This window comes from Rhinolophus sinicus, chromosome X, assembly GCF_036562045.2.
Source record: "Rhinolophus sinicus isolate RSC01 chromosome X, ASM3656204v1, whole genome shotgun sequence".
Taxonomy (NCBI): Eukaryota; Metazoa; Chordata; class Mammalia; order Chiroptera; family Rhinolophidae; genus Rhinolophus; species Rhinolophus sinicus.
In genome coordinates this window covers 77,595,915-77,622,546 of record NC_133768.1, presented here as the reverse complement: position 1 = coordinate 77,622,546, position 26,632 = coordinate 77,595,915, and the positions used below count along the sequence as shown (strand labels likewise).

General features: G+C 37.7%; 1 protein-coding gene across 4 annotated transcripts in view; it reads left to right on the top strand.

Annotated features, from left to right (window-relative positions):
- Window positions 1–26,632, top strand: part of DCX (doublecortin) — a 196,273-nt gene that overhangs the window by 151,535 nt on the left and 18,106 nt on the right. For 3 of the 4 annotated variants that reach the window (XM_074323613.1, XM_074323612.1, XM_074323615.1), the window contains exon 6: window positions 3,029–3,123. The exons of the other annotated variant lie outside the window; for it this stretch is intronic. In XM_074323613.1, coding sequence (XP_074179714.1) covers window positions 3,029–3,123 — 95 coding nt within the window. The remainder of the gene's footprint in view (window positions 1–3,028; window positions 3,124–26,632) is intronic. 4 annotated transcript variants of the gene reach the window in all.

The window sequence follows — 26,632 nt, the reverse complement described above, 5'->3', positions numbered from 1 at the left end:
TGTGCCACTTTGGGGGCTAATCAGATGGTGCTATGTTGTGGTCTGAAGATGGACTCTGGGTGTGTTGCTTCTGGGGCCTCTTGGCAGGGGTTCTTGTGCAAGCCAAGGTCACTTGCTGCCTGTAACTGGCAGCTTTGTAGGAGCTACAAAGCAATCTACAGTTGGTCATGCTTGTGCTGGACCTGGAGATGCATAGGAGAGGCCATCTTGTGAACCAAGGTCAGCTGCCACAAGTACTGGGGCTGCTCAGGAAAAGACCCCAGGTATTCCGTGGCCTGCTGCTGCCTGGAAGCTGCCCATAAGGCTCAGCCACTGAAAAACCCTTGGTTTGTATCTGAGTTTGATGAGGCAGGGTCTCAGAGAGTGACCAGGGTGGAGTGAGGGGATTTCCCCAGGTCAATGAAGATTCAGGTTTTTCCATGTGGGAGGAGGGCTCAACACAGTAAAGATGGTGCCTGACCACAGGCTTCATGGGTTGAGGGCTCAACACAGAGACAATGGCGTCTGTCCCTCCAGACCTCGTCCTGCAGCCTTACAACTCAGTGTTTCCCTGTATGTCTCTGGTGCCTCCTTAGCAACCATCCCTCTGCTAAAGGCCAGGGTGAGTGGCTGGGAGGAAGAGAGCCTGTGTTTGGGTCCTTTAAGAGGATGCTTGGGTTTCCAGGAACCTTCCACTTCATCTAGACACACAGAATTCTTGCTAATTTTCACAGCCAGATGTGGTGGCTCCTTTTCCTGGAACTGGTACTCTGAGCTGTAGAGCCTGGTTTGGAGCTGGAATCCCTTGCTCCTCAGAGGGTACCTCTGTAACTGAGATATCCTTCCCAATTCTCAATTACCATATATGGGTGTGAAGACAGCCCATTTTGTGTTTCTGTCCCTCCTACCAGTCTTGACATGGATTCTTCTTTACATGCTTAGTTATAGGACTTATGTTCAGCTAGTCTTCAGATGGCTCTCCGGGTTGATTGTTCTATAATTTAGTTGTAATTTAATGTAGTCATGGAAGGAGACAAGTGTTTACCTACTCTGCCATCTTGCCCAGAACCTCACAGACTCATTTTTCAAGACCTTTTTCAGATGTTGCCTCCTCTTATTTGCCTCCCAGTCCCATGATTTGAAAGCTTCTCCTCTTGGCTCCAAAAACAGCCCTTGCATAGCTCTATCATAATGCTTAGCCCACTGTGTTCTTGCCTGTCTCCCCACAGGTAGCGACTACTCATCTCTGAAACCCTAATGTCTAATACTTGGCCTGGCTTAGAGAAAGTACCCTGTAACTATTGGCTAAATGAATGAAAGATTTCCAGGAAACCCTGACAGGGAGAAAGGTCTCTCAGTGAGTGGGTGAGGGATGAGTAAATACAAGAACAACTAAACAGTGGATGCCTAAGTGCCCACTATTTTCAGCTTACTTGCACTTGGATAATTGCTGCAACCACTAAACTGATGTCTATTCTATCTCTACAGTTGGTATGCAGATTCCAGAATCTAGGGAAACATTACCATAAGTGGTGCAGAGGAAGTATATCCTCAGGAAACATTTATCATACAGAAGTTTAAGCTTTACCTGTGGGACTAATAGCAACACTCTAAGGCCATATTCTTGCTTAACGTCTTCAATTTTCTATTCTCTCTCTCTCTCATATCTATCTATCTATCTATCTATCTATCTATCTATCTATCATCTATCTATCTATCATCTATCTATCTGTCATCTATCTGTCATCTATCTATCTATCTATCGATCTATCTATCTATCATCTATCATCTATCTCTATCTCTCATACTCTCTTTCTCAATCTTTCTCTCCTTTCTCCCATTTCTGCCTTCCTTTCCTCCTCCTTTCTTTCATTTTCCTTCCTTCTTCCCCCTCCCACACAGCCTCATGATATTTACGTGTATTTGTAAAGCACATTTCAGAATATCTCTGATTAATAATGTAGGTCCTTAGATTTAAAAAAAGAATAACTTTAGCATGAGTTGCATGCACATGAATCCACTTTGAAAGCTGTGTAATTGTTCAATTAAATGCACTCCATTTCTTTTTACTTGATTGAATATTTAAAAAGCTCATTAGCAAGGGAATATAGAAAAATTTGCAAACACAATAGAATATGAAGTTGTTAAATATGAAAGCATTTCATTTTCAGCATTTTATTGACTACAGATAATTGGGGTGCACTCTGATTTTGGCCACCATTGTGTGCTGTTCTCTGTTTCTGTCCCTATTTCAAATTTCCTCATTCTTTCCTTCCTTCTCCTAATCTCCTACCCTATCTTTCCTCTCTCCCTTCAGCTCTATTCCTGACATCTTTCACTCTTTTTTGATTCTGTCCTCCTCCCATTTTTCTGTATGAACCTTGCATTATGTTTCATTCTGCATTTCTCCTCAACTTTTTCATTCTTCTTCCTGACTAGCCCCCTTTCTCTTCCTTTCCTTCTATTATTTTTCCCCAGGATGAGGTAGGGAAGAGAAAGTGTGTGTGTGTGTGTGTGTGGGGGGGGGGGAGTTGAGCATGAAAAGAGAGAGTGGGGAGAGATTGACAGTATGGTTGCCCTGCACCTGCCACATCATCTGCAACTAAAGGGGATGTGCCCCGATCTGAACCACGCATATTTCTTCCCCTTTAAGGTAATACACATAACCTTCTTGTGCTTCACATTTTTCCTCTATAAAATTGAAACTAAATAATACATTCCCAGACTACCTCACAAAGATGTTAGGGTCAAACTTGGGAATGAATATGAAAAAGGTTTGAAAAGAACCAGACCCTGTAATTAGAAGCACTCATGGGGAAAGAGTAGGGGGATTATTGCCTTCTACTGAGCAGGGATCTAATTAACTGAGCATTGCATTTCTTTCCTTTCTGAGAAATATGTTTTGTTTCACCTTTGTTCTATTCATCAAATCACTTGGTTGTATGAGTGCCTTGTTTAAATGTTCTTAGTGTCTTCAGAGGTGAAGGATAACTTGTTACTTTGTATGCTGTTGATTTTTATCCCTTCCTTTTCTCTCGCCTTGGGCTAGCAAATGGAACCTCCAGCAGCCAGTTCTCTACCCCCAAGTCTAAGCAGTCTCCCATCTCTACGCCTACCAGTCCTGGCAGCCTCCGGAAGCACAAGGTATTATGTCTCTTATACCTTACTAAACCCCTTTGCATTTGGATTTTTGAATGACTGGGTGAGGGTTTTCTCTTCCATCAACTTCAACAGCACATCAAGGCCAGAATTTCCTTTCGTCTGGTCCATTAGTATGAAGCCCTGGGAATCTCAGCAGGGGCTAAGCTTCCAGTCACTAGTATTTATTCCTCTGACCCCTGGTTTGTTTAATTATGGTTACATTGAACCAAAATTAAGAGACACAAAGGTCCCAAATACACATTCTGAGCCAATGTTGTTACCAAATGATGACTCAAGGGATGGGTTGACCACTTTTTCTGTCCAATTCAGAGACATAGCAAAAAGAGCATTAAGGGCAACTTATGTCCCCAGGCACCAGTCAGTAGAAGTGACATACATATAGCAGTCAAAGAAAGTTTGCACTGAGTTACTCCCTTTAGATTTGTTGGACATCAAAACATTTCATTGACTATAGACAGACCCTAGTTTCACTATGTATACTTTACCAGGCAGATTCTGGTACAGTGCAGGGAGACAGGGCACATATGCATTGCATTGGCCCTGGGCACCATTTACACCTCACCTCTAAGTCATTCCAAATAAATATCAGGGGTGCCAAAATATACACATTTTAAGAGATGTTATCTATGTATTGCTTTTCAAAGTTGAATTGAATTACGGTAGCAATGTGTAGTATAATGTTTGCTCAAAAGATGGCATTGATCAAATGAATACTATCATTCATCGTATTACAAATTTAATAGTTTTTTTCCCCTTAATTAAAATGTGTATGCATTTTTCTGGCAACCTCTGTATACCATTAAAATTATATAATATATTAATATATTTATATATTTCTAGCCCCATTTCCAAGATTCCCACTCAAAAGTGTCTCTTGTATAGAAAATCTGGAGTGGTCTCTGCCTTGGACCTCATCTCTGAAGTGATATGAATGTAGTTTCTGCTCTGATTACCAAACTCTAGAGCATCTTCCTCTAGGACTCTTGCCTTCTGCCTACTCAGAAGACATGGTGTGAAATGTGAAAAGGCAAAAAGCCACCAATGTGACCAACTCCATCACAGAACCATGGTCAGAGCTGGAAGAGATCTTAGATGGAGATGAATTAATTTCATTTTATTCTCTCAATGATCTTATGAGGTTGATATTTTACAAATGAAGAAATTACAACCCAGAAAGTTTAAATTACTTAGTAGGGTAACATAGCTAGCTAGTAGCAGACAGAGGTTTGGTACCCAGGTTACTGCTGGAAGTACACTGGAGCCAGTTCACACTAGGTCATGAGAGCTGATTGTATATAATTTCCCAACTCTGTGTTTAGTGACATTGTGTTGATAACTAGAACACAGCAGTGGTGGAAATATTTACACCATGGAAATCAGCAAATACTAAAAATGAAGGTTTTTTTCCCCCACATACATTCAGTTGTTAAAGATTTAAGAGCATACCGCTGTCTGACGTCCATTTTTATTTCCTTTTCTTTACATCAGGATTTTAATATCCTGGTTAATCTGACCGTTACCGCTTTACCACTCTTAATATCTATTCCCTTCCTTTAGTGACCTCTTTAACTTCTGGTATTGACCTTGGCCAGAACCTTTTAATTGTCCTGATGAGCTATTTGGTTACCCTGAAAGAGGACCTGCTGAGCTGTCGCTATAGCCAAAAGTACCCAGATATTGTGAGAAGGATGAAAATTGCTTTTGCAGTCAGCTTGCAGTTATTCTTCTGAGCAGCAAAGCTTTTAAATGTGGACATTTCAACATGAGGAATAGCCTACTTCTGTGGTTCTGCTCTCCCCACAGAACCTCGTATGCTACATTGCTTCTTACTTTATCTTTGCCCTATGTATTTCTGCCCTTGCTTTCCTTCTAGGAAGTGTGACCTATTCCAGCACCTTCCATGAGTGTCTTCCCCAAATAGCCAGGAGAAGCATGGGCATTTATTTGGTCTGCACACTTGAGTCATGCAGCTTTTCAGTTGACATGTTTAGTTCATTTAGGTTGAAAACCTATGACCTACAAGGCCATTGAGCTGAGTGCAGGTAGAGTTAAACCATTTCTCCTGGTCGGATTTGTAGGGTTTTTGTTTGTTTGTTTGTTTGTTTAATTTATTTATTTGAGTCAATTCTAGAATCTAATTTGACCACTGAAGAACTAGAACAAGTTATAGGTAGCAGCATTGTCAGAGCTTCACTATTTTCTTAACTGTGGCATTGTCAGTGTCATTCTATTTTTAAAATTACTCTTTTAGGACAGTTAAGCAAATATTAAGTGATGAATTATATAATTTTCTAGGAAAAAACTATTAAAATTATACTTTGGTATAATTCTTACTAATTTTTGAACTTTTTACTTTGATATCATTTCAAATTTACAGAAGAGTTTCAAGAATAATAAAGAACTTCTGTATACTCTTTACACAGAATAATCAGGTGTTTATATTTTGGCCCCATTTACTTTTTTTGGTGTGTTCTCTCTCTCTCTCTCTCTCTCTGTCTCTCTCTCTCTCTCTCTCTCTCTCTGTCTGTCTCTCTTTCTCTCTCTCTCTCCACACACACACACACACACACACACTTTACTATTGTTTTAACCATTTGAGATTAAGTTACAGACATTTGCAGACATCACGTCCTTTTGCATTTAAGTACTTCAGTATGCATTTCCTAAGAATAAGGACATATTATTTCATAACTGTAGAACAATGATCAAAATCAGGAAATTTGCACTGCCATAATACTATTATGTACTCTACAGTCCATATTAAAATTTTATTAATTGCCCCAATAACATTCTTTTTCTGGTCCAGGATCCAATCTAGGATGACACATTGCCTACAGTCATCATGTTTAGTCTTCTTTAAGCTAGTAAAGTTTTTGAGCCTTTTTCTTATCTTTTGGGACAGTATATTGTAGAAAGGGAGAGAACAAGCCAGTTATTTGGTGGGATGTTTTTTCATTTATTTAGGTTCATCTAATGTTTCCTTGTGGTTAAATTCAGATTATGCCTTTGGGGCAGAAGTGCCATAGAAGTGGTGTTGTGCCTTTTTTGGTACATCCTATCAGGAAGCAACAGCCTCATGCTTATACCACAAAAGGAGGATGAACTGGTTTTTGTGAATAAGCTAAAAAATGTCTTGTAACCTTGGCTTAGTCCCCCTGGGGCTCAGGTATCAGCTTCTTGCTCCTCCTCTCATACAGCTACCTGAGCCTTAGTACCATCAAGATACTTGGCAGTAGGCCTAAGCAAATCTCATCTGAAAGTCCATCCAAATGGACCTGAAAGCTGTGAGTCATTATGGAGACAGGAAACAGGTGGCTAAGGCCATGACTTTCCTCCTGCGCAATTGGAAACAAACTTGAAGTCCCAGCATCCCTTTGGTAACTTTTGATGGCTGTGGCAGGGCCCTGAGCTGTAATCAGCCTCTTGGCGTCCCCTGTTAAGCAGCTCATGGAGAATCTTCGTTAGTGCAGCTGCAATGGGGTTAGCCAAAGTCCACATACTCAAGTACTACAATATGGACACAAAATAAATCCTTATATAGTTAATGAGAACAACGTTTTGCATTTCTATACAGCTTTATCCTTTTGCATAGCCCTTTTTCTCATTTGTCATTGTGATAATCCTGTGAAAGAGGTAGGGTGGGTAGCATTTCCATTTTACAGATGAGAAAAAGGAGGTGCTGAGGTTAAAGGCAGCCCAAGTATGATTAAACAATTTGGATTCAACATATTAAATATGTTCAAAAAACTTAGAAACATAGGGAAAATTTTTCATTTATTTATATATATTTTCCAGATTAGTGATTGCACTCATGGCTTTAAATTTGGAGGCGTTTTGCTTGCTAAGTTGCCTGGAGATTGGAGGAAAATATATTTGACATATTATTTGAAAATATAACTAAGATTATTTAAATATATATGCATATTTTTTTCCTCTGTGTTCCCAGACTTTTTTTTCCTTTTTTGTCATCTTGTAAGTGCTTGGAGAGATAGTTGGGTGAATAAAGCAGGGTCCTGACCTTTAAGTCACAGACACCACTCTAAGTGGATTTTGGTAGTGTAATCAAGAGTGAACAAAGGACTGCAGGAGCACAAAGGAGGGTGGGAGATGAGGAAAACTTTACAGACTAGGTGACATTTAGGTGGGGCCTTGAAGCCTGGATAGGATTTTTGATGGCTGGTGAAGAGAACTGGGCACTTCAGCTTTTAAGAAAAATCAACAAAACCAAAGCCATGCCATCAGAAATGTGCAGGACACATTTGGGAAACAGCAAACCCAAATTAGAAACCATGTTTCTTAAAACTCCTCCTCTCTGATTCCCTTTGGAATTATAAACTCCTTGCACCAGAGACCAAGTTTTTATTTCCTTTAACACAAGAGTATTGCCAGCACAGCTGTATTTGTTACACTTTGTTCTGCAGTGATCCCCGGGACTAAGCAAATGAATTTCAGGTGCAAATTATTTGCATTTTTAAGCAATATGTGTGCTTCTGTATTTCTACATATCAATTAAAAAAACCAGAATGTTGAGATAATACTTTTTCCTGAACATTTTTCTATGCATACAAGGAAGTATCTTTTGAATAGTAAATAAATGATGGAGGACAGAAATACAAATGTTCATACTTAGGCCTAGTCCTGTGGATTATCTTCATAGCCTGCATCTCACCCTACACATTCCAAGTCATAGCAACTGAGAGTGAAGTTTCCTCACAGTTCTACCCCAAGGGCTATCCCCCTGTCCTCTGAGAGAAGACTCTGGAACAATTTTCTCAGATAATTATTTCCACCAATAAACCAACTACACTGAAGTGTCTGTTACATGAACAATTAAGAGCAGGGGTGAATGGATAAAGGTCCAGATGGCAGAATAGGTAAACCCTATGCTTGCTGCCTCCCAGTATTACATTTAAATTACAGCTAAACTATAGAACAAACAACCTCAAGAATCATCTGAAAAGTACCTGAACAGAACCCCTATAACTATGGATATGCTGAAGAGGCCACATGGAGACTGGTAGGAGGGGCAGAGATGTAAAAAGGGCTAACCCAAAACCCACAGTTAGTTGTTGAGCACTGGGAGGGTCACCTCAGTGATGGAGGTCTGCCCTGAAGAGGCAGATGTCACAGCCCCACATGGGGCTCCCCAGCACAGGGGTCTTGTACCATATTGAGGAGTCCCCTCAATATCTGGCAGTGAAAATTAGTGAGGACTCTGTCCATCATTCTTGGTGAGATGGAAGACAACTATTAGGTTGATGCAAAAGTAATTGCAGTTTTTGCAATTATTTTTAACCTTTCAAACCTAATTACTTTTGCATCAACCTCAAAGAAAACAAGGCATCATCTTAAAGGGCCCCCACAGATTTACTCACTTGCAAACACTCACCTGGGCTCCAGTGGAGGACAGCAACTTGAGAGTTGCCACAGACATACGGGAAAGATAGAGTTTTGTGGCTTTTGGGCAAGGGATGGAGGGACAGCCATCATTGTCCCTGTATGGAGCCTGCCTCATGAATAGCCTGCAGGAGGGTGCCATCTTTCCTGTGTTGAACCCTCCCCAAAGGGCCAAATCTGAAAATGCATTGGTCTGGTAAAATCTGTGCATGTGTGACACCCTGGGTCCCTGCCCCTCCCACCTAGTGCTGTATTGTCAGGGGCATTCTCTTCTTCTGGGCAGCCAGCCCCACTCCACAAGCTGCGGAAGACTTTTACAGCAGCAGATGGCCCACAACAGCCTGGGGAACTTTCAGTGGTTGGCAGTAAACCACAGCTGGTGCTCCAGTCTCTCTTGGGCAGCTCTCGGGGATCTGCAGTCCCGAGGTGAGTGGTGGCTTGCCGCAGGGTCCTCAGAGCATTTTGCTGAATGGTCACAGGCTCAGCACTGCTGCAAGAACTGAAGCTGCATTAAGTTTGTAAAAACCATTAACCCCACAACCCATGACTCCCTGAGGCCCTACCCCACCTAGGTAGTGTTGCATCACTGGGGACTCTCTTGGCTCCTGGGCACCAGCCCTGCTCCCACAAGCTGCAGAGACTTTTACAACAGCATAAGTTCCATGGTGGTCTGGAAAACTTTCAGTGGGGGCCAGTCAGCCACAGCTTGCATTACAGCCTCTCTTGGGCAGCTCTTGGAGATATGCAGGCTCTAGGCAGCGGTGCCTGACTGCAGTGTTATCAGAGCATTTTGTGAAGTGATCACAGGCCTGAGACTGGCACCAGAACTGAATCTGCATTAACTTTGTAAAAATCACCACCCCCGCCCTGAGACTCCCTGGGACCCTGCCCCACCCAGCTAGTGCTGCATCACTGGAGACACTCTCAACACCAGGTCAACCAGCATAGCCTGTAAACCTAAGGAGGCTCTTTCAGCAGCTGGGCCTTATGGGCAGCCAGCAGGTAGCAACAGACATAGAGGACCTGGGCCTTTTGGTAAGTTGGCTCAGGCCTGATACTGGTGGCAGCCAGCTGTGGTTCATAGCTAGGATACTGACACATGCCTCCAGGTTCAGGGCATGCAGCAACAAACTACATATAGGTTTGTTGCTCCTACCATGTCGCCCTGGGCTAGTCACAGGCAAGGCTCAAATTGGTGTGCATGGGAACACCTCCCAGAAGACACCAGAAACAACACACTCAGAGGCCAGCATCAGACCACAGCAGAGTAATACCCAATTAGCCCGACAAGTGGCACACCCAAAGGGTGGTCTCAACAGGCACAAGAGCCCACTGGGGCAAATCCCTTTCTGAGAGGTCAGGCCCTACACAGCAGCTCAAAAACTAAGGGCATAGCCAGTCCTCACAGCCAGTCAGCCTGAGAGTCAATCCCACTCACTGACACACCAAAAGTAATCAAGGCTCAAATACAACAGGAGAATACACACAACACACACAAGGGATACTCTTGGAACACATGTACATGTGATCAGTGAGATTGCACCACTGGATCACGCCAGACACCTACTACATGAGGCCACATGGCAAAGACAGAGATATATGAAGTCTGACAATTAAATTCCTGAACTCATCTTTGAAAAGGTGCTACATACCTCATTGCTGAATATCACTATGGTCACCTACAAAGTACTCCCCTTGGGAAGCTATGCACTGATGCCAGCACCTAGTCTGCCCTTCAAAGCAATTTTGGAACCCTTTTTCTGGAATGGCCATCACAGCTGTTATCATAGTACCCTTTAAATCCTAAATATCATCAAAATGTTTTCCTTTCAATATTTCCTTTATCTTCGGGTAAAGAAAGAAGTCATTTAGGGCCAGATCAGGTGAGTAGGGAGGGTGTTCCAATACAGTTATTTGTTTACTGGCTAAAACCTCCTTTCAGTGTCATGTGAGCTGGTGCATTGTCATGATGCAAGAGCCATGAATTGTTGGCAAAAAGTTCAGGTTATGTACTTTTTCAAGTAGCCTTTTCAGCACTTCCAAACAGTAAACTTGGTTAATTGTTTGTCCAGTTGGTACAAATTCATAATGAATAATTCCTCTGATATCAAAAAAGCTTACCAACATCATCAGACCTCGTGGGAGATCTACCTAATACATAGATGCAAACACAGAGAGGGAGCCAGAATTAGGCAATAAAGAAATATATTCCAAATAAAAGAACAGGAAACAACTCCAGAAAAAGAAACAAATGAAATGGAGGCACTAATTACTAGAGACAGAGTTTAAAATATGGTTATAAGAATGTTTATGGAAGTTACTGAGAACTTCAACAGAGAGATATTAAGCATAAAGGACATAGAAACCATAAAAAAGAATCACCAGAAATAAATAACACAATAACTGAAATGACAAATACACTAGAAGTAATTGACAGAAGATTACATGAAGCAGATGATTAAATCAGTGATTTAAAAGACAACGTAGCAGAAAACACCCAACTGGAAAAACAAAAAGGAAAAATAATCTTAAAAAAATAAAGATAGTTTAAGGGACCTTTGGATAACATCAAGCATAACAGCATTTGCATAATAGGAGTACCAGAAGGACAACAGAGGGAGCAAGGGATCGAGAACTGACTTGAAGAAATAATGACAGAATTCCATTGTGTATATATACCACACTTCTTTATCCATTCATCTATCGAAGGACATTTTGGTTGCTTCCATGTCTTGGCCACCGTAAACAAAGCTGCAATGAACATTGGGGCACACGTGTCTTTATCTCTAAATGTTTTCAGATTTTTTGGGTAACACAATGGGATTTATAGATGATGTAATACAGAATTGTACACCTGAAATCTATGTAATTTTACGAACAATCGTCACCCCAATAAATTTAATAAAATAAAAAATAAAAAAAGAAAAGAAATAATGACAGAAAATTTCCCAAACCTGACAAAGGAAATACACATACAAGGCCAGGAAGTACAGAGAGTCCCAAACAAGATGAACCTAAACAGGCCTACAATAAGACACATTATAATTAAAATTGCAAATGTTAAAGACAAAGAGAGAATCCTAAAAGCAGCAAGTGAAAGACAACTAGTTACTTACAAAGAAGCTTCCATAGACTGTCTGTTTGACTCTTAACAGAAACTTTGCAGGCCAGAAGTGAGTGGCATGAAATACTCAAAGTGATGAAAAACAAGGGCCTACAGTGAAAACTAGTCTACCCAGTGAGGCTATCATTTAAAATTGAAGAAGAGATAAAGAGCTTACAGACTAAAAAAAGCTAAAGGGATTAATTACTACCAAGCCAGTATTACAAGAAATGTTAAAAGGACTACTTTAAGAAGAAGAAGGGAGTAAACAAACAAACAAAAGAAGATAAAAATATGAATAATAAAATGACAATAACTATGTACATATCAATAATTACTTTAAATGCAAATGGATTAAATGCTCCAATCAAAAGATATAGGGTAGCTGATTGGATAAGAAAACAAGACCCATGCACATGCTGTCTATGAGAGACACACCTCAGATCAAAAGACACAAATCGACTGAAAATAAAGGGATAGAAAAACATATTTCACACAAATCGAAATGAGAAAAAAGCTGGGGTATCAATATGTATATCGGATAAAATAGACTTTAAAGTTAAAAACTATAATAAGAGACAAAGAAAACATTACATAATAATAAAGGGTAAGTCCACAAAAGGACACAACCCTAGTAAACATTTATGCACCAAACATAGGAGCACCTGAATATGAAAAACAAATATTGCCCAACATAAAGGCAGAGATTGACAATAACACAATCATAGTAGGGGACTTGAACACTCAACTGACACCAATGGACAGAACTTCCAGACAGAAAATCAACTAGGAAATACTAGCTCATATAGATTTAATTTATATTTTTAATACATTTCTCCCTAGGCAGCAGAATATGCATTTTTTTTTTCAAATGCACATAGAACATTTTCCAAGGTAGACCACAGGTTAAGCCACAAAACAAGTCTTAATAAATTTAAGAAGATTGAAATCATATCAAGTGTCTTCTCTGACCACAGTGGTATGAAACTAGAAATCAATGACAAGAAAAACACTGAAAAACTGCAAACACGTGGATGCTAAATAACTTGTTACTAAATAATGAACGGGTTAAAAATGAAATCAAGGAAGATATCAAAAGATACTTTGAGGCAAACAAAAATGAAAACATAATGACCCAAAAATCTATGGGACACAGCGAAAGCAATCCTAAGAGTGAAAGTAATAGCAATGCAGGCCTACCTCAAGAAACAAGAAAAATCTCAAATAAACAGTCTAACTTTATACTCAAAGTAACTAGAAAAAGAACAGCAAACAAAGCCCAAAATGAGTACAAGGAAGGAAATAAAGATCTGAGAGGAATTAAACAACATAGAGGCAACAAACAAACAAACCAGCAAAAAAAAAAAAAAAAAAGCAAAAGATCAATGAATCCAAGAGCTGGTTCTTTGAAAAGACAAACAAAATTACTAAGCCTCTGACCAGACTCATCACACAAAAAAAGAGAGGATTCAAATTAATAAAATCAGAAATGAATGAGAAGAATTAACAACAGAAACCACAGAAACACACACAAAAAATTAAGAAAATACTATAAGTAACTATGCACCAGCAAATTGCACAATCTGGGAGAAATGGATAAATTCCTAGCTGCCTACAAACTTCCAAGGCTGAATCAAGAAGAAACAAAAAATCTGAAACAACTGAATACTACTAATGAAATTGAATCAGTAATCAACAAGCTCTGGCCTAACAAAAGTCCTGTACCAAATGTCTCTACAGGTGAATTTCACTAAACTTTCAAAGAAGAATTAACACCTATTCTCAAACTATTCCAAAAAATCCAACAGGAAGGAAGGCTCCCAAGCTCATTCTACAAGGCCACCATTACTTTGACTCCAAAACAGACAAACATATTACAAAAAAAGAAAACTATAGGCCAAAATCCCTGATGAACATAGATGTAAAAATCCTTAAGACAATATTAGCAAACAGAATCAACAATACATTAAAAAGATTATACACCACAATCAAGTGTGATTTATTTCTGGTTAGTTCAATATCCACGAATCATTTAACATGATACAACAAATAAACAAAATAAAAAATAAAAATCATATGATCATATCAATAGATGCATAAAAAGTGTTTTACAACATCCAGCACCCATTTATGATAAAAACTCTCAGCAAAGTGGGAATAGAGGGAACATATGTCAACATAATAAAGGCCATATATGACAAACTCTCATCTAACATCATACTCAATGGGAAAAAGCTAAAACCATTCTCCTTAAGACCAGGAACAACACAAGGATAACCACTTTCACAACTTTTATTCAATATAGTACTGGAAATCCTAGCCACAACAATCAGACAAGAAAAAGAAACAAAAAGCATCCAAATTGGAAAGGAAGGAGTAAAACTGTCATAACTTGCACATGGCATGATACTATATATAGAGAACCCTGAAGATTCCACACAAAAAGACTATTAGAACTGATAAATGAATTCAGTAAAGTAGCAGGATACAAAATTAATATTCAGAAATTGGTTGCATATTTATACACCAATAACAAACTATAAGAAAAGAAAATCAAGAAAAAAATCCCATTTACAATTGAATCAAAAAAATAATAAAATACCTAGCAACAAATTTAACCAAGGGAGCAAAAGACCTGTAATCAGAAAATTGTAAGACATTGAAGAGAGAAACTGAAGATGATACTAATATGTGAAAACACATGCCATGTTCATGGATAGAAAGAATTAATATAGTTAAAATGTCCATACTACCCAAAGCAATATATAGATTCAGTGCAAACCCTATCAAAATACCAATGGCATTTTCCACAGAACTGAAACAAATAATTCTAAAATTTACCTGAAACCATAGAAGAGCTCGGATAGTCACGGCAACCCTGAGAAACAGCAACAAAGCTGGAAGTATCACCCTACCTGAGATCAAACTTTACTACAAGGCCACAGTAATAAAAATAGCATGGCATTGCTATAAAAACAGACACATAGATCAATGGAAGAGAATAGGGAGCCCAGAAATAAATCCATGCTTGTATTGTCATTTAATCTATGACAAAGGGAGCAAGAATGTAACTTCAACAAGTTAAGACAATCTATTCAATAAATGGTGCTGGGGAAACTGGAGAGATACATGCAAAAAATGAAACTGAGCCACCTGCTTATATATGGCTTATATATTATATATGGCTTACTCCATATATAGTAATAAACTCAAAATGGACAAAAGACATGAACATAAGACCCAAAACCATGAAACTCCTAGAAGTGAACATAGGCAGTAATTCTCAGACATTACCCTTAGTAATATTTTTACTGATCTATCAGCTTGGGCAAGGGAAACAAAACAAACAAATGGGACTACATCCAACTAAAAGTTTTTCACAGCAAAGGAAACCATCAACAAAATGAAAAGTTATCCTACTGAATGAGAGAAGATATTTGCCAATGATATATCTAAGGGGTCAATATTCAAAATTTATGAAAAAAAATTCATACAGTTCAACACCAAAAAACCAAACAATCCAATTAAACAATGGGCAGAGGAATTGAATAACGATTTCTCCAAACAGGAAATACAGATCAACAATAGACATATGAAACGATGCTCAATATCACTAATCTTCAGAGAAATGCAAATAAAAAAACACAATGAATTATCACCTTACACCTGTCAGATTGGCCATCATCAATAAAGCAACAAATAAGAAGTCTTGGCAAAGATGTGGAAAAAAGGGAACCCTCATGCATTGTTGGTGGGATTGCAAATTGGTGCAGCCACTGTGGAAAACAGTATGGCGGTTCCTGAAAAAATTAAAAATGAAACTATGTTATGACCCAGTAATCCCACTCCTGGTATTTATCCAAAGAAATCCAAAACACTAATTCGAAAAGATATATGCACCCCTATGTTTACTGCAGTGCCATTCAGAGTAGCCAAAATATGGAAACAATTGAAATGATCATTAATAAAGATAAAGAAATTGTGGTATATTTATACAATGTACTATTACTCTGCAATAAAAAGGAATGAAATCTTATCATTTGCAACAACATGGATGGACCTAGAGGATTTTGAAGGTATTACTCTAAGTGAAATAAAACAGAAAAAGAGTGAAATAGTCTATGATCTCATTTACAAGTGCAGTCTAAAGAATAAAATAAATGAACAAACAAAATGGAAACAGACTAATAGATACAGAAAACAATCTGATGGTTACTAGATGGGAGGGGAGTTTGGAGGCTTGGTGAAAAAGTTGAAGGGATTAAGAAGTACAAGTTGGTAGTTACAAAATATTCACAGGGATGTAAAATGCAGTATGAAAAATATAGTCAGTAATATTGTAAAATCTATGTGTAGTGTCAGGTGGGTACTAAGATTATTGAGGGGATTGCATCAAAAAATATATAAATGTCTAACTGCTACACTATATACCTGAAACTAATATATTAATAAATTAATATTGAATTCAACTATAATTAAAAAAATAGTCACAGGATATAAAGTACAGCATAAGGAATATAGCAAATGATATTGTAATAACTACGTACAGTGCCAGATGAATAATAGACTTACTGGGGTTACCACTTGGCAACAAACATAAGCGTCTAGTTACTATGTTGTTTTGTGTACCTGAAACTAATAATTTAATTTTCTTTCTTTTTTTTTCTTCTTTCTTGGGGTGATAACTGTTAGCAAAACTACATAGATTTCAGGTGCATAACTCCGCAACACACCATCTACAAATCCCATTGTGTGTCCACCACCCACAGCCAGCCCCCCCTCCATCACCATACACCCGATCCCCCCCACCCCCGTCTCCCACCCCCACCACCCTTACACTCTGGTAACCACTAAACTATTGTCTGTGTCTATAAGTTTTTGTTTCTTCATTTGTTTGTCTTGTTCTTTTGTTGTTTTTGGTTTATATACCACATATCAGTGAAATCACATGGTTCTCTGCTTTTTCTGTCTGACTTACTTCACTTAGCATCATACTCTCAAGATCCATCCATGTTGTCACAAATGGTCCTATTTCATCTTTTCAAACCACCGAATAGTATTCCATTGTGTATATATACAACAACTTCTTTATCCATTCACTTATCGAAGGACATTTTGGTTGTTTCCATGTCTTGGCACTGTAAACAAAGCTGCAATGAACATTGGATTACACGTGTCTTTATGTATAAATGCTTTCAGATGTTTTTGGTAGATACCCAGGAGAGGGATTGCTGGGTCATATGGCAATTCTATTCCTAATTTTTTGAGGAACCTCCACAATGCCTTCCATAACGGCCGCACCAGTCTGCATTCCCACCAACAATGTATGAGGGTTCCTTTTTCTCCACAGCCTCTCCAACACTTGTTATTATTTGTCTTGATGATAGCCATTCTGACTGGGGTGAGGTGATATCTCATTGTGGTTTTATTTGCATTTCTCTGATGATTAGTGATGCTGAGCATTTTTTCATATGTCTATTTGCCATTTGTATGTCCTCTTTGGAGAAATGTCTCTTCAGGTCCTCTGCTCATTTTTCAATTGGGTTGTTTGTTTTTCTGTTGTTGAGTTGCATGAGTTCCTTGTACATTTTGGATATTAGCCCCTTATTGGAGGCACTGTTTGCAAAAATCTTCTCCCATTCAGCTGGCGGCCTCTTTATTTTGTCTATGGTTTCTTTTGCCGTGCTGAAGCTTTTAAGTTTCATATAGTCCCATTCATTTAGTTTAGCTTTTACTTCCATTGCCTTTGGAGTCAAATTCATAAATGCTCTTTGAATCCAAGGTCCATAAGTTTAGTACCTATGTTTTCTTCTATGCAGTTTTTTGTGTCAGGGCTTATGCTTAAGTCTTTTATCCATTTTGAATTAATTTTGGTACATGGTGACAAATAGCAGTCCAGTTTCATTCTTTTGCACGTGGCTATCCAATTCTCCCAGCACAATTTATTGAAGAGGCTGTCTTTCCTCCATTGTATGTTTTTAGCTTCTTTGTCAAAAATCATCTGTCCATATTTATGTGGTTTTATTTCTGGGTTCTCAATTCTATTCAATTGGTCTATGTATCTGTTTTTCTGCCAATACCATGCTGTTTTGATTATTGTAGCCCTGTAGTACAAGCTAAAGTCAGGAAGTGTGATACCTCCAGTATTGTTCTTTTTTCTTAAGATTGCTTTGGCTATTCAGGGTCTTTTGTGGTTCCAAACAAATCTGATGATTTTTGTTCTATTTCTTTAAAAATGCCATTGGGATTTTGATGGGGATTGCATTAAATCTGTATATGGCTTTGGGTAATATGGCCTTTTTAACTATGTTGATTCTTCCAATCCATGAGCACAGAATGTCTTTCCATTTCTTTGTGTCTTCTTCAATTTCTTTCAAAAATGTCTTATAGTTTTCAGCATATAGGTCCTTCACATCCTTGGTTAAGTTTATTCCTAGGTATTTTATTATTTTTGGTGCAGTTGCAAATGGAACTTTTTTTTGTGTGTGTGTGTGTATTTCTTTTTCTGAGATTTAATTGTTAGTATATAGGAATGCAATGGACATTTGTATGTTGATTTTGTAGCCAGCAACTTTACTGTATTCGTTGATTGTTTCTAATAGCTTTTTCGTGTAGTCTCTAGGCTTTTCTGTATATACCATCATGTCATCTGGAAAGTGTGATATTTATCTTCTTCATTCCCAATTTGATGCCTTTTATTCCTTTCTCTTGCGTGATAGCTTTCGCAAGGACTTCCAAAACTGTGTTGAAAAGCAGAGGTGATAGGTGACAGCCCTGTCATGTTCCTGAACGTAGAGCAAAGGGCTTCAGTTTTTCACCATTAATTATGAGATTAGCTGAGGGTTTGTCATATATGGCCTTTATTATGTTAAGGTATTTTCCTTCTATACCTATTTTATTAAGTGTTTTAATCATAAATGGATGTTGTATCTTGTCAAATGCTTTTTCTGCATCAATTGATATAATCATATGATTTTTGTCCTTTATTTTGTTTATGTGATGTATCACATTGATGGATTTGCAGATGTTGAACCATCCTTGTGCCCCGGGGATGAACCCCACTTGGTCGTGATGAATAATCTTTTTAATGCATTGTTGTATTCGATTTGCTAGAATTTTGTTTAGGATTTTTGCATCTGTATTCATCAGAGATGTTGGTCTGTAGTTTTCTTTTTTGTGTTGTCCTTGCCAGGTTTTGGTATCAGGGTAATGTTGGCCTCATAAAATGAGTTAGGGAGTACTGTCTCTTCTCCAATGTTTTGGAAGAGTTTGAGCAGGATTGGTATTACATCCTCTTTGAAGGTTTGGTAGAATTCACTAGTGAAGCCATCTGGTCCCGGACTTTTGCTTTTGGGAAGGTTTTGATGACTGATTCAATTTCATTACCTGTGATCGGTCTGTTTAGATTTTCCAGTTCTTCATGGTTCAGCCTTGGAAGGCTATACGTTTCTAAGAACTTGTCCATTTCTTCTAGGTTATTGAATTTGGTGGCATATAGTCCTTCATAGTATTCTTGGATGATCCTTTGTATTTCTGTGGTGTCCGTGATAACTTCCCCTTTTCGTATCTGATTTTGTTAATTAGTGTCATCTCTTTTTATCTTAGTGAGTCTAGCCAAGGGTTTGTCACTTTTGTTACTCTCTTCGAAGACCCGCTCTTTGTCACATTAATTCTATTGTCTCTTTGTTCTCTATTTCATTTAGTTCTGCTCTGATTTTTGTTATTTCCTTTCTTCTGCTGACCTTGGGTTTCATTTGTTCTTCTTTTCTAGTTCTTTAAGGTGTAACATGAGGTTATTTATTTGGGATTTTCTTGTTTCTTGAGATAGGCCTGTAATGATATAAATTTCCTCTTAAAACTGCTTTCGCTGCATCCCAAAAATTTTGGTAGGATGTATTTTCATTGTCATTTGTTTCTATGTATCTTTTGATCTCTCCTCTAATTTCTTCTTTGACCCAGTCGTTCTTTAAAAGTATGTTGTTTAATCTCCATGTATTTGTGTTTTTCCTGTAGTTTTTTTTGCAGTTGATATCCAATTTCAAAGCCTTGTGATCAGAGAATATGCTTGGTATGATTTCAATCTTCTTAAATTTGCTGACGCTGATTTTATGTCCCAATATATGGTCTATCATTGAGAATGTCCCATGTATACTAGAAAAGAATGTATAGTCTGATGTTTTAGGATGAAGTGCTCTATAAATGTCAATTATGTCCATTTCATTTAATGTGTCATTTAGGGCTGCTATTTCTTGATTTATTTTCTGTTTGGATGATCTATCCATAGCTGTCAATGATGTATTTAAGTCCCCTAGTATGATTGTGTTTTGGTCAATTTCTCCTTTAGTTCTGTTAGAAGTTGCTTGGTATATTTCGGTGCTCCCTGATTGGGGGCATACATATTGATGACTGTTAGGTTTCTTGTTGTATAGTCCTCTTTACCATTATGAAATGTCCATCTTTGTCTCTTGTTATCTTTTTCACCCTGAAGTCTGTTTCATTTGATATCATTATGGCTACACCTGATTTTCTCTGGGTACCATTTGCTTGGAGTGTCAATTTCCACCCTTTCACTTTGAGTCTATGCTTGTCCTTGTAGCTGAGATGTGTCTCTTGGAGACAGCATATGGTTGGGTTTAGTTTTTTGATCCAATCTGCTACTCTGTGCCTTTTTATTGGTGAGTTCAGTCCATTTACATTTAGGGTGATTATTGATATGTGAGGATTTCCTGTCATTCTATCTTTAGTTTTCTGGTAAGGCTGTGTCTCCATTGTTTCTTTGCCTTTTTGTTGTTGTCTATTATTTCTATGTAGTGGTATTCTATGATGTTTCCCTCTGTTTCTTTTTTATTACAGTATATATTTCAGTTCTGGGTTTTTTTTTGAGTGGTTACCCTTAAGTTTATGTAAAAGAAAGTTTGATATTTAGAGTATTCCATCTTCTTCAGCACGCTTACTTTCTCCATTCCCATATTCCGTTCAGGCCTTTACTCTCCCCCCTTTTTATGTTTTGGTTGCCACAAATTGTCCCTGTTGATGGTGGTCGAATAGCCTCCTTTAGTATTTCTTGTAGTGCAGGTCGTGTATTAGAAACTTCCCTCAGCTTCTGTATGTCTGGAAAGGTCTTTATTCCTCCTTCATATCTAAAGGATATCTTTGCTGGATATATTATTCTTGGCTCATAATTTCTCTCTTTCAATAGTTTGAATATTTGGTTCCACTCCCTCCTGGCTTATTCAGTGTCTGCTGAAAAATCTGATGATAATCTAATGGGCTTTCCTTTGTAGGTTACCATCTTCTTTTCCCTGGCTGCCTTGAGGATTCTTTCTTCGTCATTGATTTTAGACAGCTTCAATACAATGTGCCTTGGAGAAGGCCTGTTGGGATTGAGGTAATTAGGTGTTCTGTTTGCTTCTTGGATTCGAGGATCCAGTTCTGTCCACAAGTTTGTGAAGTCTCATCGACAATTTGTTTGAATACATTCTCTGGTCCCTTCTCTCTTTCTTCTCCTTCTGGTATGTCCATTATTCTTATATTGTTCTTTCTGATGGAGTCAGAAAGTTCTTGTAGAGTTCTTTCATTTCTTTTAAGTCTCAAGTCTCTTCCTTCTTCCATCTGTGTCATTTCCAGTTTTCTATCTTCGATGTCACTGATTCTTTCCTCCATCTGGTCAACTCTACTACGTAAGCTGGCTATTTCATTCTTAATTTCTTCTATTGAGTTCTTAATCTCCAGAAATTCTATTTGGTTCTTTTTAAAAATTTCAATCTCTTTCGTAAAATGCTCATGTTGTTCTTTGATTGTGTTTCTGAGTTCATTAACTGCCTTTCTGTATTTTCTTGCATCTCGTTGAGTTTTTTCAGAACTGCAATCTTGAATTCTCTGTCATTTAAGTCACATATTTCCATATCTTTAAGCTCATTTTCTGGAGACTTTTCACTTTCTTTCTGAGCTGTCTTGTTGCCTTGGTTATTCATGGCAATTATTGATTTATTATTTCTCTTCCTAGACATCTACAGTAGTAGCTTCTGCAACTGATTGATAGGAAGTGGTCTTTCTTTTGTTTTCCAGTACTTGTTGGTAGAAGTTTTATTTTCTCTCCGACTGCAGCCATTTTTTCTCTCTCACACGGTAGTGCTACGTTTTCTCTGCACTATTCCAGCTTCTCTCACAATGGGGGGATTCCCTGGGAGACGGGCTTCTCCTCTGTTAATAGTTCGCCTGGGTCACAGGGTGTAGAGTGCCGGTGGGTATGCGGAGAGCTTTTGAAGTTCCAAAGCTGTTACTGCACCAGATTCAGAGCCCGTATGTTTCAGCAGTTCTTTTTACTCCTGCAGTGATGTGACCAGATAGGTGTGGCCAGGGTTGTGGTGAGTTATGTTAAGTGGCCCTGAACAATGGCAGGGACCACCACCACAGCAAGTCCTGCTTCCACAGCTCCCTCCCCTTTGCCAGAACTAGTTGGGCTGTGAATCTGTGTCTGCAGTCCACAGTTCTCAGAACAGCAAATATGGTATTCTTTTGATCTGACATGGCTACTGTTCTGCTTCTGGCGCCGGGCAGGTGTTCCGGGATGAAGCGAGCTCGGAGCACTGAACCTGGTCTGCTTCCTGCACCCGCTGCTCCTCCGTCTCCACACTTTTCCCTTCCCTCCTTCCCCACTGCCATGATACACCCACCTTTAGGTGAATTCAGTAGTGGACCTCTTCGTCTTGCCTGTTGATTAGTTGTAAATTCAGGGGAGATTCACAGAGGATCACCTCACGCCACCATTTTGATGACGTCTATAAAAAATTTGTTTTGTAAAGAGCAGGGGTGAATGCTGAAAATCAGTGGTTGAGAGTGGTGGACTCAAAGTGGCCTCCATAATGAAAAGTCTGTTTTGTACTTCCTGAACTCTTTCCAAGGAGTTCCATAACTTGGCAGTGTATATCACATTTCTCTTGCTTTTGTATAACTAAAGAAAAACAAAAGGCAATAATCCAACTTATATTTTATAGTATTTTAGAACTAAGAGGAACCTTAAAGATTTTGTAGTCCACGTATTCCTTGGTTTTCAGACAAAGAAGCAATGGTCCTGAAAGGGGAAAGTTAAATGAGAAAGTTAGGCCTACAAGTTAGATCTCCTGACTCTTAATAATGCGCTTTTTCTTCTATAGTGGACTTGGCATTATGTGTAAGTTTAACTTGTGGAATTCATCAATAGTCACAATATAGTCATAGAAAAAAACTACTACTACTCTTATATTTGTACACATAATTACATCCTGAATATTACAATATGCATTATATATTTCTACATGCATATTTTTGTATAAGGTTACATGCTCAGGAATCACTTAAATAGCATCTAATTATCAATGTAAGGGATTTTCAAAGGTATTTTTTATCTTTATTAAATTCATTGGGGTGACATTAGTAAAACTACAGAGGTTTCAAGTGTACATTTCTAAAATATATCATACATTCACTCAAAGTGCTATTTTTAATAACTTATTGAGCTTATTGAGAAGTAATTCATATGTTATAAATTACATCGTTTTAAAGCATAAAACGTAGTGGGTTTTCATATAGTCACACAGTTGTGCAAGAATATATTTATCACCCTCAAAAGAAACTCTATGTACTTTAGTGGTCACAGCACCGTCCCCTTCCACACATGCTCTGACAACCACTAATTTACTACTCTTTCTTTCCATGAGTTAGTATATTCTGAACATCTCCTATAAATTTCCCTCTGAGCACTGCTTTAGCTGCATCCCATAACTTTTTCTACAGAAGGTGCCAAAAAAATGTATACACATTTCAAGAAAGGAAAACAAACCTATTAAAATTGTAATACTCAATGTATACTAATGACAAAATATGAATACAAGTCAGCTTGACTTCTGCAATTACAAGAGGTGTTCAAAGTGGTTGCCATCAGTGTCCAGACACTTCTGATTACGGTGAACTATTGCTTGAGTAACATTGACCAAAGTGTCCACTTGTATACATTTTTGGCAACCCCAGTATATTATTATTTTGTTTTTCTTTATCTCAAAAATATTTTCTAGTTTCCCTTATAATTTCTCCTGTGACCCATTGACTCTTTAGCAGTGTGTTGTTTAATTTTCACATATTTGTGAATTTTCAAACTATCTTTGTCGCTGCTTTCTAATTTAGTTCCACTGTAGTCAAAGAATATATTTTTGTATGATTTCAATTCTTTTAGATTTATTAAGACTTGTTTTATGACATAACATGATCTATCCTACAGAATGTTCCATGGGCACTTCAGAAGAATTTGTATTCTGCTGTTGTTGGATGGAGTATTCTAGAAATGTGTAATTGTTTCTAGTGTTGTTCAAGTCTTCTCTTTCCTTCATGGTCTTCTGTCTACTTATTCTATGCATTACTGAAGGTTCAGGGTATTGAAGTCTTCAACTATTATAGTTGAATTCTTTATTCTTTCTTCCAATTCAGTCATTTTTTGCTTTATATATGTGGGTTGTTAAGGTGCGCATACATTTATAATTATTTTTTGGGATGTATTGCTTCTTTGTATCGTTATAAAATTCCTTCTTTGTCTCTAGTAAAAATTTTTTTCTCAAAGTCTACTTTTTCTGATATTAGTATAGCCACACCAGCTCCCTTTTGGTTACTAACTGCATGTTAAATCTTTTTCCATATCTTTTCTTTCAATCTGTTTGCGTCTTTGAATCTGAATTGTGTCTCTTTCAAACAGCATAGAGCTGGATAATGTTTTTTTCCTTTAATACATTCTGCTAATCTCTGCCTTTCATTTGGGTGTTTAATCTACTTATATTTAATGCAATTACTAGTAAAGTGGGAAATACATACCCCATTTTCCTATTTTCCATTTGTTTTATAGCTTGTGTGTTCTTTTATCCCTCAATGCCTGCCCTTTTGGTCTTAAGGAGATATATTTCTAGCGTACCATTTTTATTCACTTTTTGTATTTTTACTAATTATATTTTGAGTTTTCTTAGTGATTGCTGTGGGAATTACAATCAACATCTTTTAAAAAAATTAGTTTCAGATGTACAAAACACCATAGTGATTAGACATTTATATACCTCACAAAGTAATAACCCCAATAAGTCTGTTACCCATCTCACACTGTACATAGTTTTTAGAATATTATTAACTATATTCCCTATGCTATACTATGTATGCCCATGACTATTTACAATCAACACCTTAATACAATCTTTTTTGAATTAATATAACCTTAATTTTAATTGTATATAAAAATTTTGCTATAGTATATCACTAGTCTTTTCCACCTCCCTTTGTGCTCTTGACAAACAAATTACACCTTTATACAAAATAAGTCCATCAACACATTTTTATGATTACTATTTCATGCAGTTGTCTTTTGCATTGGATAATAGAAGAGTTACAAAAGTAAATTTGTACCATCTTTTGTATTTACCAATGTACTTACGTTTATGAATGTTCTTTATTTCTAATGTGGATATGAATTATTGTCTGTTGTCCTTTTGTTTCTCCCTGAAGGATTCTCTTTACTATTTCTTGTGGACATGTTTGCAAGCAATGAAAAATCTGTTTTTGTTTATCTGGGAATCATCTTGATTTATCCTTCATCCTTGAAAGATAATTTTGCTAGATTAACTTCAATGCTTTGATCCAATAAGTCTCCCAGCCTTTGCTGAGGGCTCTCTCTGTGTCTTGGGATATGATTTCAATGCTGTCACGCAGTTTACAACTTTGTCTTAGTATTCAATTGCTGCTTGCACAGGGCCCCAAAACCAACCAGAGGTAAAAGATTAGGGATTTTCAGGTCTTTTCTGAGAATACTCACAGTTATGTACACATGCCTGGCCTTAGAGGTTACTGGGAATATATTGGAGCTTTTCAAAGTCCCCTAAGGACATTCATTTACCAGCTTTTCCTTTTAAGGTTTTGAGCAGCTTCATTTGCCCCAAATAATTCCCCCACCTCAGGCCGCCTGCGGTTTTAAACAATTGCAACTGATTAATACTCCAGTAAAAAGCTGTGTGCAATGAGTGTACTCTGACTTAGGTCAAACAAAGAAGAGCCCTACAAGTGGGAGTTTCCAGGGAGCTACCAGACAGGTCAAAAAGTGACAATTCTCTGGGAATGGGGCATTTTGAGGAGTTCCAAACCTGTTCTGCATCCTCCCATGTCTCCTACAGTGCTGTTTTTCGAGATTGCACTGCTGAGGCTGTTAGTTTTCAAAGCTATCTGGAGCTGGGGAGAGGGTAGCTTTGAAAACACCACAAATCTTGGTATTCTCATTTTTCTTGAATAAGCACTTTTTGGATTTTTACAAGCCTTTAGTTAATTTCCAAAATTCTGAAAGTGTTGATTTTGACAATTTTTCCAGTGTTACTGCATTTATGTGAAATTAGATTTTCAGAGAGTTTTTCTCCACCATTATGGAAGTATAGCGCTCAAAGATATTTTTTTACTATGATCAATTTTCACTTTACTCAAGTACTGAAGAACTAAATCCTTTCAGAGATGCAACTCCATTTTATGCCACTTTGCTTCAATTCCATTTGACAAGTTTTTATTGCACTCTTTTTTTAAAAAATTAAAGTTTATTGGGGTGAAAATTGTTAGTAAAGTTACATAGGTTTCAAGTGTACAATTCTGTAATACATCATCTATATATCATATATTGCACTCTTATTATTTCCTCAGACTTTTACTTCTTACCTGTTTATCAGTTTTTTAAGGAATCGTACTTGGTAGATTAAAAGAAAACAAGGCTGCCAAATGCTGCCTATGGCCTGGTTGTTTTTGGATTAACCCCAGACGTAAAACAAAACAAAATAAAAATGTTTCTTATATCTTTAAAGGGTTATAAAGGAAACAAATCTCAAACAAGACTGTGTGTCAGCGACCATATATGACCAGCAAAGAGAGTCTAAAATATTTACTATCTAGCCCTTTACAGAAGAACTTTGCCAACCCCTGATTTACAGTGAAAGGGTGGTGAGA